Source organism: Oryzias melastigma, linkage group LG22 (genome assembly GCF_002922805.2).
Source record: "Oryzias melastigma strain HK-1 linkage group LG22, ASM292280v2, whole genome shotgun sequence".
NCBI lineage: Eukaryota > Metazoa > Chordata > Actinopteri > Beloniformes > Adrianichthyidae > Oryzias > Oryzias melastigma.
In genome coordinates, this window is record NC_050533.1 from 13,896,440 (window position 1) to 13,909,914 (window position 13,475).

General features: G+C 42.3%; 2 protein-coding genes across 2 annotated transcripts; one reads left to right on the top strand and one right to left on the bottom strand.

The window, feature by feature from the left end:
- Positions 1–1,082: 1,082 nt before the first annotated feature.
- Positions 1,083–9,111, bottom strand: exoc5 (exocyst complex component 5). Its single transcript, XM_024269674.2, has 18 exons — positions 8,931–9,111; positions 8,556–8,650; positions 6,718–6,865; positions 6,446–6,640; positions 5,053–5,117; positions 4,819–4,847; positions 4,630–4,739; positions 4,489–4,533; positions 4,269–4,409; positions 4,116–4,198; positions 3,823–4,032; positions 3,592–3,739; positions 3,405–3,513; positions 3,162–3,282; positions 3,003–3,089; positions 2,818–2,926; positions 2,525–2,740; positions 1,083–2,242 (listed from the first exon to the last, which is right to left on the bottom strand). Exons 1-18 carry the CDS (start codon positions 8,955–8,957, stop codon positions 2,054–2,056), a joined length of 2,127 nt encoding a protein of 708 aa, XP_024125442.1. The 5' UTR covers positions 8,958–9,111; the 3' UTR covers positions 1,083–2,053.
- Positions 9,112–9,122: 11 nt separating this feature from the next.
- On the top strand, positions 9,123–13,475 carry ap5m1 (adaptor related protein complex 5 subunit mu 1). Its single transcript, XM_024269686.2, has 8 exons — positions 9,123–9,381; positions 9,459–10,119; positions 10,191–10,418; positions 10,494–10,633; positions 11,818–11,903; positions 12,006–12,118; positions 12,294–12,390; positions 12,469–13,475. The coding sequence occupies exons 1-8, from the start codon at positions 9,314–9,316 to the stop codon at positions 12,549–12,551; spliced, it is 1,476 nt and encodes a 491-aa protein (XP_024125454.1). The 5' UTR covers positions 9,123–9,313; the 3' UTR covers positions 12,552–13,475.

Below are 13,475 nucleotides of genomic sequence, written 5' to 3' on the forward strand. Positions count from 1 at the left end.
AGTCAGGTGAGAGGTTTTTCTTCATCGTTTCTTACTTATTGCTGTGTGTGCATGTGTGGATATTTCAAATAAATTATTTTTTTTGTTGTTCTGTAATACACAAATCATATATCACACCAAAACAAACTGTTTCCCAAAGGTCAAGGTTTAAACCGAATCATAGGGAAAGTGAATTCTTGCATCCCAGATTACCAAGTCAGAGATTGCACCTATTTGACCTCACCTCAGGTATGACTTTGAGACATAAAACCACAAGTGGAGGAATGACTCCGGCGTGTCCTCTCTCCGATCCTGACACGAGTGTTTATTTGTCTGTGCTGGACTTCCTGAACGTGCGAGGGCTGCTCAAACCGGCGAGTTAGAGAGGACAGTCTTATCCAGCTCTCCAGTGTTGACAGTATCGTTAATCCCCAGCACCTGCTCAAACACCCACCATGCAAAAACCCTCATATAGCATGCCCCCTTTTTCATGGTGTAGGGAGTCCCTGGGGCCGGGCTGCCATCGTCTCCACACCGGTTATCGTGTCTGGCCTGGCTCCGCTCCCCCAACCCCTCCCTGCGCCCCCGCACATTAATCAGCACAAAAACAAATAGTTTTCAAATGTTTGGAAAAGCCCCGCTGTTTGCATCAGGGCCTAACAAAATAATTTTTACAAGCTATCCAGCTGCGATTAGGCTGGAGAGAATTGAATTTATGTGGCATTGATAATATTAATATTAGCCTAATTAATTATGTTGTTTGAACTCGCACGGCACAGTGTGTACCCTCTACACAACACTAACCAGCCGGCAATGGAACTGAGCTCTCAGCCGTCTCTATCTCCCTGGTTCTCCCCAGTTCATGACTCCAGCACACAATTCATCAACTCGGAGATATCTAATCCCCTCTGGCTCTGCTCACTTCCTGAAGTCTAAGAAATAACTTTACTCTGGTGGCAAGAATTCCTATGAATACTTGATGACTTCCATAGAAAGAAAGGCTGTTTCCTCTCACTTTGAAAGTGACATCTGCAGAGAAAACTCACAGAAACTCTTCACTCACAGCAGAAATATGAATGAGACTCAGATGGACAATAATAAAATGTAATTTTATTTTTTTATTGAGTGACTAATTAAAGTAAACAGCAGTACAGTGAAAGCAGCTTTGTATTGGAAATCATTTCAGGCATCAGGGGCATTATCTTCCCTTTCTTGTGCAAAGGATAATTAATGAGAACCTTCAGTAAGCCCTGTGTGAAGAAATCCCTTCTAGTTTGTTTCTTTAATCACCAGAGGTCAGCATTTTGGCGTCTCCTGACCCAGAAACACAGCAGATCAAATCAACAACGTCTTTGGACTTTGCGCACCACTGGATGAGCAAGTGTTGATCTGTGCAATTACAGTGACACACAATCACTGACCCATCACACCAATCATCCCGGCCAAAAAGAAGACCACCCAAGCCTCCAGAGAGGCTCTCAGAGCGCTCTGCAGCTCAGGTCATACTTCTCTGTGATGGCCTCTTAACCTCCTCTTTGTGGTCAAGGGTCAAAGGGTGCAGAGGTGGTCATGTGTTTCTTAGACAGATAGGTGTCTAACTCCTGCTTAGACTGTCTGTCCTCTCCCGCCGAGTCATCACAAAGGGTTAACCGTTTCTAAAATGTAGTGCAACTGCAGGGCTGAGTCCGACTTCACAGCCTGATTCTTGATAGTCTCCCTTTGAAGCAGCTCCACGGACAGTTCTCCTGCACAGGTGCAGCTGCTAAATTTGTTTTTTTGGCACAAGCAAAAGACATTTTTGAAGTAAGCACAGAAATATATGTTGTCCATCTGCCTATATTTAAGGCCTTATACATTTAGATTAGTATTTAAAAACAAATGGAAGTTAATGGGGGGTTTAAACGTCACCAGATCAGGTGGAAAAATTTAATGAAATGCACATTTCCCACATTCAAGATCTTTTTTTTTACCAGCGTAGTCCTTCTGCTGGGCCCGCACTGACACATTGAAAGGTCAATGGGGCATCCCTCATCAAAGCAGAGATCCCTCTGTGGAGTAGTGAGCTCTCCGGTCATTAACTGAAGTGTCGGCCCAGTCTGGCTGAACGGTAGTCCACTCTGAGCTGGACAAAAGCGTGCAGGAGGTTCCGGTCCAGATTGGTGAGATGCTCACCTGAGCAAACTTGCTTCAGGTTGTCGGGAGCGACCACCAGGAGGTTACAGAGAGCGTGGAGTGTGTCGAAGAGCTGCAGCACCAGGGGGACCTTGTGAAAAGAAAGGAATATTCCTCATGCATTTATATGTCAAAACTTTACACTATTAATAAGAATTATGGCTTCAATATCGACTATTTCAACTACTTGATTTCATAAAGAAACTTTAAGAGTCACTATTAAACAAATTGCATTCAGATACATTTTTTTAAACAAGGAATCAGCTGTAAAACTTTGCAATTCTAACAATATTGGTTACATTAATAATTATCTAATACAGAAAGAGTTAGTGCGGTCAGTCACAAAGACCCTGTGACTTTAGTCACAGCTCACCCTGAAGTTCTTAGCGCATCGGCGGTATTCGGCCACGTCACAGATGGCCAGCATGCCGCCCATCGAGCTGTAGCTGAACTGCTGTAGATGCTCGTGAATGAGCCGATGAAAGCGAACCCCCAACTCTGTCAGCACCGTGTCCACGTTCTTCCCATCCATGGACTTGCGCACGTGCTCCACCTGCCGACTGACGTAGGCACAGACCTTGGAGCAGGCCTGGAAAACGAGAGAGTTGAGGGTAACATTTTTGAAGCCACTGTGTTTGTTCTGCATGCGAGCTCAGCATCTCTTACTGTGGTGTACTGGATCATGACATTGTTTTCATCCTCGGGTCGGAAATCTGTTTTTTTCTGCTCTGTTGCCAGGATGTGCTTCATTTGCCCCACCATGCAGTTTAGTGTTCTGTGTGTAGCGAAAACATACATTATTTTTTTCTACTAAAAACAAAAATAGGGGGAAAAAAACAAAAAAAACCTACCTGTCAATTCCAGTGTCCAGTTTGACTTCCATCTGTTCGATCACTTCCTTCTTCTTGTGCAAGCACTCTGCCAGCTTTGGGGATGAGCTGAGGACAGATTTTGAAAAGTTCATAACATTTTTACAAATTGCAGGATGATCATTTTTAACTGTAACTGACCTTATAAGGGGCATCAGCTGATCATTGAACTGCTTGTCAAACAAGTGAAAGATGGAGTTTGCCTGCTGAACCACATCCAGGAAGTACAGGTTGGCATTCTTGGCATCAGATGACGGAATGGCTGAAAATTGAACAAAAAATCTAATATTATGACTCTTCGTGACAATGGGAGGTCCTGATGTTTTACTCTATACTGCCTTTAGAAGAAGGATCATGTGAGCGTTTTAGGTCCATCAGAAGTACCTGAAAGCCCAATCTCCAGAGCGTAGTCAATGTGGTCCACACACAGATGTTCAACCAGCAGGAGGAAGATCGAGTAGGCATTTTTAGGCAGATCAGATGGATCTGAGAGCTGTAATAAAACAGAGAAGATTGTAAAATTGTGCGTTTATACGCGTTCCTTCGCGTTACAGAAGGAGAAGCGGCTCACCCGGTGACACCTCTCGAACGCGTGGCGAGTCTCCTGCAGCAGATTAACAACCAGCTCGGGCGACAGGAAGGTTTCTCCGTGGGTGTCGATGCTGGGGCCGAGGGGGAGGTTGGTGCGCTGCCTGATGCGTTCCTTTAGCTCCTGAATACTAAAGGAAAAGAAAAAAAAAACCATTTAGCATCTTTGTATTAAATGTTTATTTGAGACGAAACACTTCCTGGTAAATCTCACCTGCCAGAGCCAATTGCCCGTTTCTGGTGATTCTTGGAGTCGTAGTATCGTTGCAGAATCATGGCACCTCGATTACGAAGGTATTCCCTTTCCATGTCGATGTAACTTTCCAAATAATAGGAAAAGATGCTCTTTATCAGCTTGGAAAGGAACGTGTGCTTGTCTGAGCCGAGGTTGAACTCTGTTAGCTTGGCAGCCAATGCTGTGGTCCTGAAAAAGCAATAAAAAGGAAAACATCAGCATAAAATCTGGAGTGAAAGTGGACTAAATTAGAGAAAGACAAGACAAACCACCTGGTGTAAAGGTCATAGAGGTTTTTGAGGTACTGCTCTGCATCGGAGTGTCGAGTTCCATCTAGTTTCTCTTTAACGTGAGCCTGTAAAATAAACAATCAGCCAAAAATAAAAAAAATGTTCAAGTAACACAATCGATCACTGAAAACGTACCTGTAGTTTGTTCTCAAAGATATTCTGGATGAGTTTGGCCATGACTGTCTCTGGGCTGCTGAAGACCTCGGCCACCTGCTTGTTGACCCTCTGGCAGAGCGCCGCAGTGTCTTCAAACACATCATTCCTCATGTAGGCACCCTGAGACAGGAACAACATAATGAGTCAATTAAAAGAAATAAGATAAATGCAAACTGTTGTTTCACCAAACTTCACTCACTTCCTGACACTGCTTGATGTAGACGTCCACGCAGTGTGCATACCCCTATATAGACAAACACAAAAAAATGACTAAGATTCAAAGTTGATGTTTTCAGACAAATACTCCGTCAACATGTCTCCAGATGTCTTTCCAGGTCACCTTGAAATGTAATAGAACGGCTGCAACCTCCCGCATACGACCAATCTCACCCCGGCGCTGGGCAGCAGTGAACTCCTGGATTAACTGCCTCTCCAGGTCGTGGTATTTGCCTGCACACGAATGAAAGGAGAATCCCAAATTGCAGCAAACCCAAGTGATATCGTAATATCGATCCGGTCAGAAACTTACTTGCAATTTTTGCTTTGACGTCTGCAAATCTGTTACAGACAAAATGTGCAATTAGAAACAATAGGTATAGAAAAGCGAGAAAGCAAGTTACTTTTGGGGGAATTGGAGTCAATAATGCCATCTAATGCTTAATGTTTCTGTGGGGCTTACACTTTCAGGAATAGACTAATACACCTCCTCCTTCATGTTTGACAGCGCTCTTGTCTAAAGCTGCCTCCAGGATGCCTGACTCACCTGTCAAATGGCAGCTCCTGGGCAATGAGATGCAGCTTCTGAATTATATCAGCAGCTTCCTTAATCTGAAAGAGAGGGAACAAGTGTGTGTGTTTGAGAGAGAGAGCGAAGGAGATGCCAGCTGAAGCAGGAGGAGGAGGAGAGAGGGAGCACAACAAAGCCATTAGAGGTGGACATCCATTATCAAGTGGGCGGCCGCCGGCAGTGTCTCCACTTGGGGGATCATCATCTTAGAGCAGCCTTCCTCCACCTTCCTGTGTTTAACAGGGAGCTGATAACAGACAAGCTGCGCTCACCTGGGCATCAGCAGCAGCAGTCCTGACTTAGCAGCACATCCAAGTCTTTATTGGGATGGCTTTTTTCCTGAATGGGCTGTAATCCCACAGGAGTCTGAATTGCCTTCAATAATCTGTCCGGCCAGGGATATCTGTCTAAAAAAAGGGGGCCCTGCCGAGATACCCCTCCACCACCCCCACCTCTCTTGACATACATGCTGGCGGAAAAAGCCCCAGACCGGCGAAAGGCCCGCTGTCCGCAACTCCTCTGTTCCCGCAGATGCCTGTCTCAGCTAACATCATTACTCTGCTCCCGTGAGGAGGATCCAGCCTTTCTGCTCGGCGAAGGTTTTCTAAGTATCTGTCCCCCAGCTAAGATTAGCTAAATCCCATGTAAGTAATGTAGCCGTCTCCCTGCAGTCAGGGTTTAGCAGCACTTGTCTCCACGCTGGCGGCCCAGCCCTCCCTTTCAGAAGGATTAGCAAAGCCATTCCCCTTCAGCTATTCACTTGCAGTTTTTCCTCTTTCCTCCTCATATGGAGGTATGCTCAGGAAAAGGAATCTGGCTTGATACATCTGCATGCACGGCTCAATCTCAAGCTCTCGTCTGTGGGATTGACCCTCAAACTTCCCGCTCTGCATCCGGTTGAGATGTTGCATCAAACGCGCATAAATCCAAAGAAACCCAACATGTCTACTTTGCAGAATCAAACTCTCTTGGGTCACTTGTTTTGACTAAAAGAAAAAATTACTTATTTTTTTACAATAAAAAAAACAGATCTCATTTCCTATAACAAACTTTCTGTGTGCCTCAAAGCTTATGACCGATCAAATTCTTGATCCCACTTTACATGCAATTAGATTTGACATGAGCGTGTTGACATCCATGCTAGTCAATCAGCCGGCTATTGTCAGACCGCAAATGACAGTTTATTAATCCAAATTAACTGAGGGATCCAACTAAAGGGATAAACTTTAGAAAATTTCCATGGATGGTTCAACTCCTAATCCTGTTCAAACTCACCTACAGCAGTTTCCCAGCAGGGCCCCTCCTCAGTGGTCTCACACCCACACACCTCTTCATATATGACAGCAAAAAAGCTGAACAATAATCTCACCTTTTCTGGATCATTGAAGACATCGCTGCGCAGATCTCCATCCAAAAACTCATTAAAGTAAGTCATTAGACGCTGAGCTTCCACGGCCCTCTGGCGAGGAGTGTTCACCCCCTCCAGCTGGTCGCCTAGGTGACAAACCTTGGTGGCAACATAGCTGATGTGTTCATCAAGTTCTTGGAAATGTTGGAAGGCCACCTGACATGACAGAAACCAAAGATCTGGCTGTTAATTAAAAATAAAGTTTGTATGATGTTTTTTCTTAGCAAACAGACCTGGTTACTCCTCTGAAGGTCTTGCACTTTGTGGGCAAATTCCTTGGCCTCTCGATGACACTGATGCTCAAGCTTTTCCACCTTTCGCTGAATCTTCTCATCCAACTGCTTTAACTCTTCAATGTGGCTTTTAAATTCCTCCAACAGCCTAAAGGAAGGAAGAGAAAAACATCACTATCTTTATGGAAAAAAAACATGTAAGAACCCTCCCCATTTTAAGAAGTAATTGGGTACCAGAACTCGGTGTAGAGTTACAGTTTATTGCTAGAAAATAGTGTCAAATGCTTAATTCATGGGTCCCTAGACTTAAGAAGCTCTAAAAAACTCACAGCTTCGTCAGCTGCATTTTAAGTGCCATTAGGATTGCGGTGCAAATGTTCTAAGTCAGCACCACTTTTCACAGAGTGGGAAACATCCTGAAACGATGAGTGTATAATCTTCTAATTCCTTCAGCACCAGCTACAGCTTAGACGTCTCCCATCCGCTCCCAACAGACACTCATTCCCCGGCTGGTGACTCAAAGTACGGTGGCCTCGAAAGAGATGTTGTCTCTGACTCTTCACGGAGAGCTTTCAAAGAAGTGGTAAAAAAAATGTTTGTGCAGGAAGTAGATAAGTCAGGATGGATCTACAGCAGGGTTAAATTGTTCTGGCATTTTTGCTTACTAGAAACAACTATGTCCCCAAGTGTAAACATCATAACCACACTGGGAGGAAAAACTGCATCAAGTATAAGTAAACATATTCATTACAGTTTTCTTAAAACCATCAAAACTTTAAATTGGTGCAAGGAAGCCCAGTCTAAGTTTTACTAAACAGAAAGAAAGTTAGAAAAAGTGCTATTTTTGTCATAGTGGGAAAAAAAGAGTAAATGTTAAAATATTTTTGATGTATTGTTTAAAAATAAGAAAGACTGTAAAACGTACAAACACAGAGGTAAAGATCAAAATGATCTTTACTGTGAGGATTTTTATGCAAAAGAATGACAGAGCACCATTATCCAAAAAAGAATGCAAAAAGAATACAAAAGCTGCTCATAAAATAAAGCCTTTATTGTCACTCTTTTACTCCTTAACAAAAGTAAAATAGAAAAAAAGGAAAGGCTTTTTTACACAAGAAAGCAACATTATACAAAAGGTAAACAGTGTCATGCCAAAAATAGTTCTACTTAGGACACCAGTTCACAGTCTCTCATTTAAACTTAGATAAAAGATAACCAACATAAAAATCAAACATATTTTTTTTTTATATCTTTTGACATTTTATTTAGGCTAATTTGCCTGCTTAAGGGTTCATAAATAATCTGGTCACATGTTGTATAGAAAACAAAGTTATGATCCAGTGATGGGGACAAACCTTTATCTTTATAGAGGGAAATTGTACAGTGAATAGTGAAATAAACTTTAATTGATCCAACAACATAGAAATGGTTTTCTTATAATAATATATATAAAGAGAGAGAGATTATTAAAAACAACAACAGATATATACCCGTTTCTTTCAATGAAAAAGTTAATTAAAAAATGTTGTTAGTGTCTAATTTATAACTTAATTTGAAATGTATTAAGATATCAGACGTATATCATATAAGATACCAAGTTGCTTTTTATTATTCATGAGGAAAATTGGTAAACTGGAGACATTCCAAAATAAAAATGTCAACGATAGTAAGAAAATTGAATAAATAAAATACTTGGATGGCATTTTGGTTAGATCAATAGAGTTAGAGAATATAGTTGGACCATTATTACACAGCACACACCGGCCTTAATACAAGACAGAAGTACTCTCTATATATATATATGTAAAGGAGACATACATGCCAGATATGTTTATTACCTTTTGGGGTCAAATGCTTCAGCTCCCCCTTTAGAGCCTCCTCCTGGGGTCCTCCACGCCAACCGCTCGATGTATTCATCTGCATCAAAGGGCTCCTGGAGAAAAAAAGAAGTAAGAAAAACACAAGTAGTGAATCAGTATTTTTTAAATGAATTTCCGATTGATGCGACGTGTTTGCAGATTTACTTGAACCTAAAGAAAATATCCTTAGTTACAGAAAACTTGAAAAGACAGACGATATAACGCAGCTCATCATAAAATGTTGCTTAAAGAATTATTGACGTTCAGACACTCAAGGTTAGAACCGTTAGACTATAACAAAGTTAGCAGCTTGCTAGCCAGTTAGCCCGAACAGTTCTCAAAAATGATTTTTACCTCGAACAGCTGCGCAGTTGTTGCCATTTTCGGGACTCGACCAGCGATGCTGCGAAACAAGGAAATCACCCACAGTCGGTAACTTCACCCGACTTCAGGGAAAACAGGGTGATTTTCCAGTTTTGCCTTTGTTGACAGCTAGCTTGTTTGTAACACAGCTTCCTGTATGGGGAAAAGGGTGGGGACAATGACTTGAAAGAGCGCATGCGCAAGTGTCAGCTGATTGGCCGTAGTTTCAGTCACGTGAAGCAAAAACAGGAAGTAGACTTTTTTGTTGTATTTTTGCAGTTAGAGAAATTCATTTCTAAACGGACGTACAATGTAAATGTTAATTTAAGTTTTTTCATTTATTGGAACTTGATAATTTTCCTTCACTTGGACAAATGAGTCTACGCGCTTTGTGGATTATTTCTCCCGAAAAGGGAGAGCATGCCTCAATACGTTTTTCAAGGTTTGTTCATTCATGATTTTTACCATAAACAAACACCTCATCAGAGCATTGAGATTATGTTTGCTCCCCCCCGACAGGAGGTTTGCTACTGTGGAGCTCCGTGCCAAGAGGCTGGCAGGCTCCTCATATGTCGCAGTCCCGGAGGATGATTGTTTCCTGCAGCTTCTGCTCACTGAGTTGGGGCTTTCTGGATCAAAACAGCCCTTTGTAGTCAAGAGAGATGATTGTCTCTATCGTCCACGGTCTCCAGCCGTGGAGCTGCACGTCACTGGTGCTGGAAAGGGTACACTGTGGCCAGTGCTGGCCATCTCTCAAGCTCCTCTCATACTGGCTTGCCTTCCTCTAGTTGATGCCTCTCCTGAGCAGCGGCCACCACTGTCCAGCCTGCTGTCAGTGTCACAAGGACTCAGCTTCCTAGCAGGACTGCAGACCTTCCTCCTTGCCCCAGGAAGTAAACAGGATGGCGAGGGGTTGGTCTCTCGCCTGGCGCTGTTACCGTCTGTCCTCCTGCAGGTTTGTCCACTCGGCACACCCCTTGAGCTTCCTCTATCAGGGACCCTTGCCACGCCATCAGCACCCACCTCTGCTGGGATTCAGAAGCAGCCAGCCTGGAGGACAGGTCTGCACCGCGGTCGAGCTGTCGTGAACGTATCGGTAGCAGAAACGGTGCGTTCCATGCAGTATGGGAATCGGAGCCGGCAGGATCTATGGGACGTTTATGGCACTGTAGCATGCAAAGTAAGTGTGCAAAATAAAAGATGCAAGTCCCTTGTTGTCGCTGCTTCATTACTCTTTTACTCTGTTGACAGTGTGAAGTGGAGGGTGTGCTCCCAAATGTGACGGTGACCCTCTCACTGCCACCAAACGGTTCTCCGCTGCAGGACATCCTCGTCCATCCCTGTGTCACCTCACTAGACTCCAGTGTCCTGACTGCCAGCAGTGTGGACAGCTGTGATGGATCAGCGTTCTCCGGACCATATAAATTCCCCTTCTCCCCTCCTTTGGAGCCTTTCATTCTATGCAGCTATACTTCTCAGGTACTCATATGATTAATAAGAGCTGCATTTTGACATGCAAGTGCAGGTTTTTAACTTGTAGAAATGTTCCGACAGGTTCCAGTTCCTCCCATCCTTGGTTCATATCAGTTGAAGGAAGAGGAGAGTCAGCTTCATGTGTCAGTAGTCCTCAAACTTCATGAGAGCGTGAAGAACAGCTTTGAGTACTGTGAAGCACATCTGCCTTTTTATAACAGGTAAACAGCACAAGTCTCCGCCACTCTTGCATTGTGCAGTTCCTGCAGGATGTTTATGACTCTAACCAATGTGTGGATGCTGTCTATAGATAGATGACATTAATATGATGTCTCTGGATCAGAAATATATAAATCAGTTTTTCTCTTATATTAAATTTAAATTAAAATGCAATTTTTAATGCTTTAAAAATGCATGTCCAGCAAAATTGCAAACATATTTTCTTTTTTTGTGTGTATTACAGACAAAAAGCTCCTTTAGGTTTGTTTTTGTGTAAAAAATCAGAATTTTATTAATCAAAGTTGCAACTTTGGTTTAGATCAGTAATTGCCTAAGAAATGTTTTTATAACAAATTTTAAATAGAAATGTAAAAATTAATTTAATATTTGACATAATAGAATTGAACTGAAACATGTTGGATTTTTTTCTTTTAATCACCATTTTATTATTTTAATCCTTCATTTTTTAGTGACTCAGTATTTTAGGTTTTAATTTATTGTTTAAATCAAGTTACTTCCACATCTCCAACATTCATTTTTATTATTATAGTTTTTTTTGTCTCAATGTTTTGATGTATTTTTTCCAACTGTGGCTGCCCCTTTGGCCATGAATCTCTTACAAAAGTGGTTTGAAATCTCAATGGGAACATCCTGGTTAAATAAAAGTCAATAAATAAATAGGAATAATAATAAACTAATAAAAGAAACATTTAATTTTACTATTCTGATATTGGCTGTGATAACCAAGCTCTGTTAACAAACACAAAGTTAGCCTATTCATTTAAGCTTTATTAAAAACAACAATAAAAAAACCCAAACAGTTCCTCCCTGAATATATTTTGAAAAATATTTGTTCATTAATTGATTTTTAATATTAATTAATCAGTTGCTTCCAAAAGACATACCTGGATCAAGCAATACTACAAAATAAAAAAAAGGAAATGCAAACCTGCTATAATTTTAATAAATTTTGATTTTTTCAAAGCTCAAACTCTGTCAATTGTTTCTATAAAAATAGATAAATTGAAGTTTTAAAGAAAGTAAAAAAAACCTGTTAAATACAGTAATTGTTCTTGGTAAAGAAAGACTTGAGTGACAAAAAAATTATGAGTTTCTTTCTTTTTTTTTAGGTAATTTACTTTCACTTTGCTTTGAAACTTGTGTTCAATTTGAAATGTGTGTGCAGGGATCAGATGGGAGTCGTGGATGTCAAGGTAAGCTCTGGGCAGCTCGATGTGTCAAAAGAAAAGAATCTTCTGGTCTGGGCTCTGGGTACGTGCCTCATCCATCAGCCATTCATTCCAAAACTTGAAAATCAGCTAAAAAAACTGCATTATTCCTTAATTAAAGTTTGATTGATTGATTGATGCACAGGGCAAAAGTTCCCTAAGAGTCGTGAAGTTACAATGGAGGGTAAGATCCTGTTTTCTGGGACGGCACCAGGACCTTCTGAGCCCCTCTGCACTGGACTTACTGCTTATATCAAGGTACTTTTGTGTAAAAATTAAATAAATACATAACAATTTCAAGTTAAATTTTAGTCTTCACTATGTCCCAACAAGTGCAATCTCAGAAATTAGTTTTGGTATCAACTGAAAAAAAAAAACATTTGGAAGCTGTTTGGCTGGTAATTACCTGTTATTTTTTTTAATTTTTTTACAGCTGTATTTCAAAGTGCCTGATACGACTCTGTCTGGCTGCTCTGTGGACCAGCATTCAGTCCAAGTTTATTCTTCTGCCAAGCCTCGGATTGTAACATGTAAGATCCCAGTAGGTTTTAGGTTTATCACTCATTCTGGGTCCTATTTGAAACTAATATTGGTCTGTGTGTGATCAGCTCGAGAACTCCACTCCAAAGACTACCGGATTTGGAACTCGACAGGTACTGCCCCGGTGTCGTCGGGTCAGATGATTCTGTGAGGAGATGCTTGGAGGGAAACTGCACCACCATTCTGCCTTCAAGTTTCACGATCACAAACACAAAAGTCCCCTCCTGCCCCCCTGTTGTTCCAACAGTCCCACTTGAGTGACTCCATATCAGCCAGATAATGAGCAGCTGGGACCTTGTCATCAGCTGATGCGGGCCTGGAGTGGAGGGGCGGCTGAGCTGTAAAAGGGCCTTCTGCCCCTGTGCTGCCTACAAAAGGCCTCTCTTGAGCCGCTGGAACCCCACATCAGTGGTTGGCCCCCGCCTCCTTTTGATCCTCATTCCTGGCCTGTCAGCTAGTGGCCCGTTCAAACCCGCAGCCCTCTCCAGCCAGGCTGATGGAGCGCTGACCCCCGCGCCCTCTGAGGCTTAAAAGCATGCAGTCCTGCTCTGTGACATGGGCCTGACTAATGAGTGGAGTCACAAGGATGGTTGCTGTTTCGTGGCGCTTTAACTTAGTTAACTTTCAATCACAAGATTTAAAGCCGTTCACAGAGATCGTTTCAGTCCTTTGTTTTGTGACTCACAGAGAAGTTACTCAAGCATCCCACTCTGACATTTCTGCTACTCTAGCTGCACCTCAGCGTGTTCAATTACTGGCTGATGAAGGGTTAAATCAAAGGCAAACATGCTCTACTCTTGCACATATTCGTCAGCAGCCAGACTCCTCTGAGTGGCTTTATTGTCTGCCGTTGGCCTCTTGTGCCCCTTGCCGGTCCAAATGCTACATTCTCACGTGGATTTCCACTCAAAAGGCTGACCATGACCAATCCTCTGTCAATTGGAACCAATTGCTCACACGGCATCCTTCACCTTCTTTTCATGTGGCAGCAGTGAGTGGCAGACATCGAGACCTCTCCGCTCTACTCCTGCATGATGATTTGGCTTTAAGGTCCAATGTGTGTGGTTAGCGAACC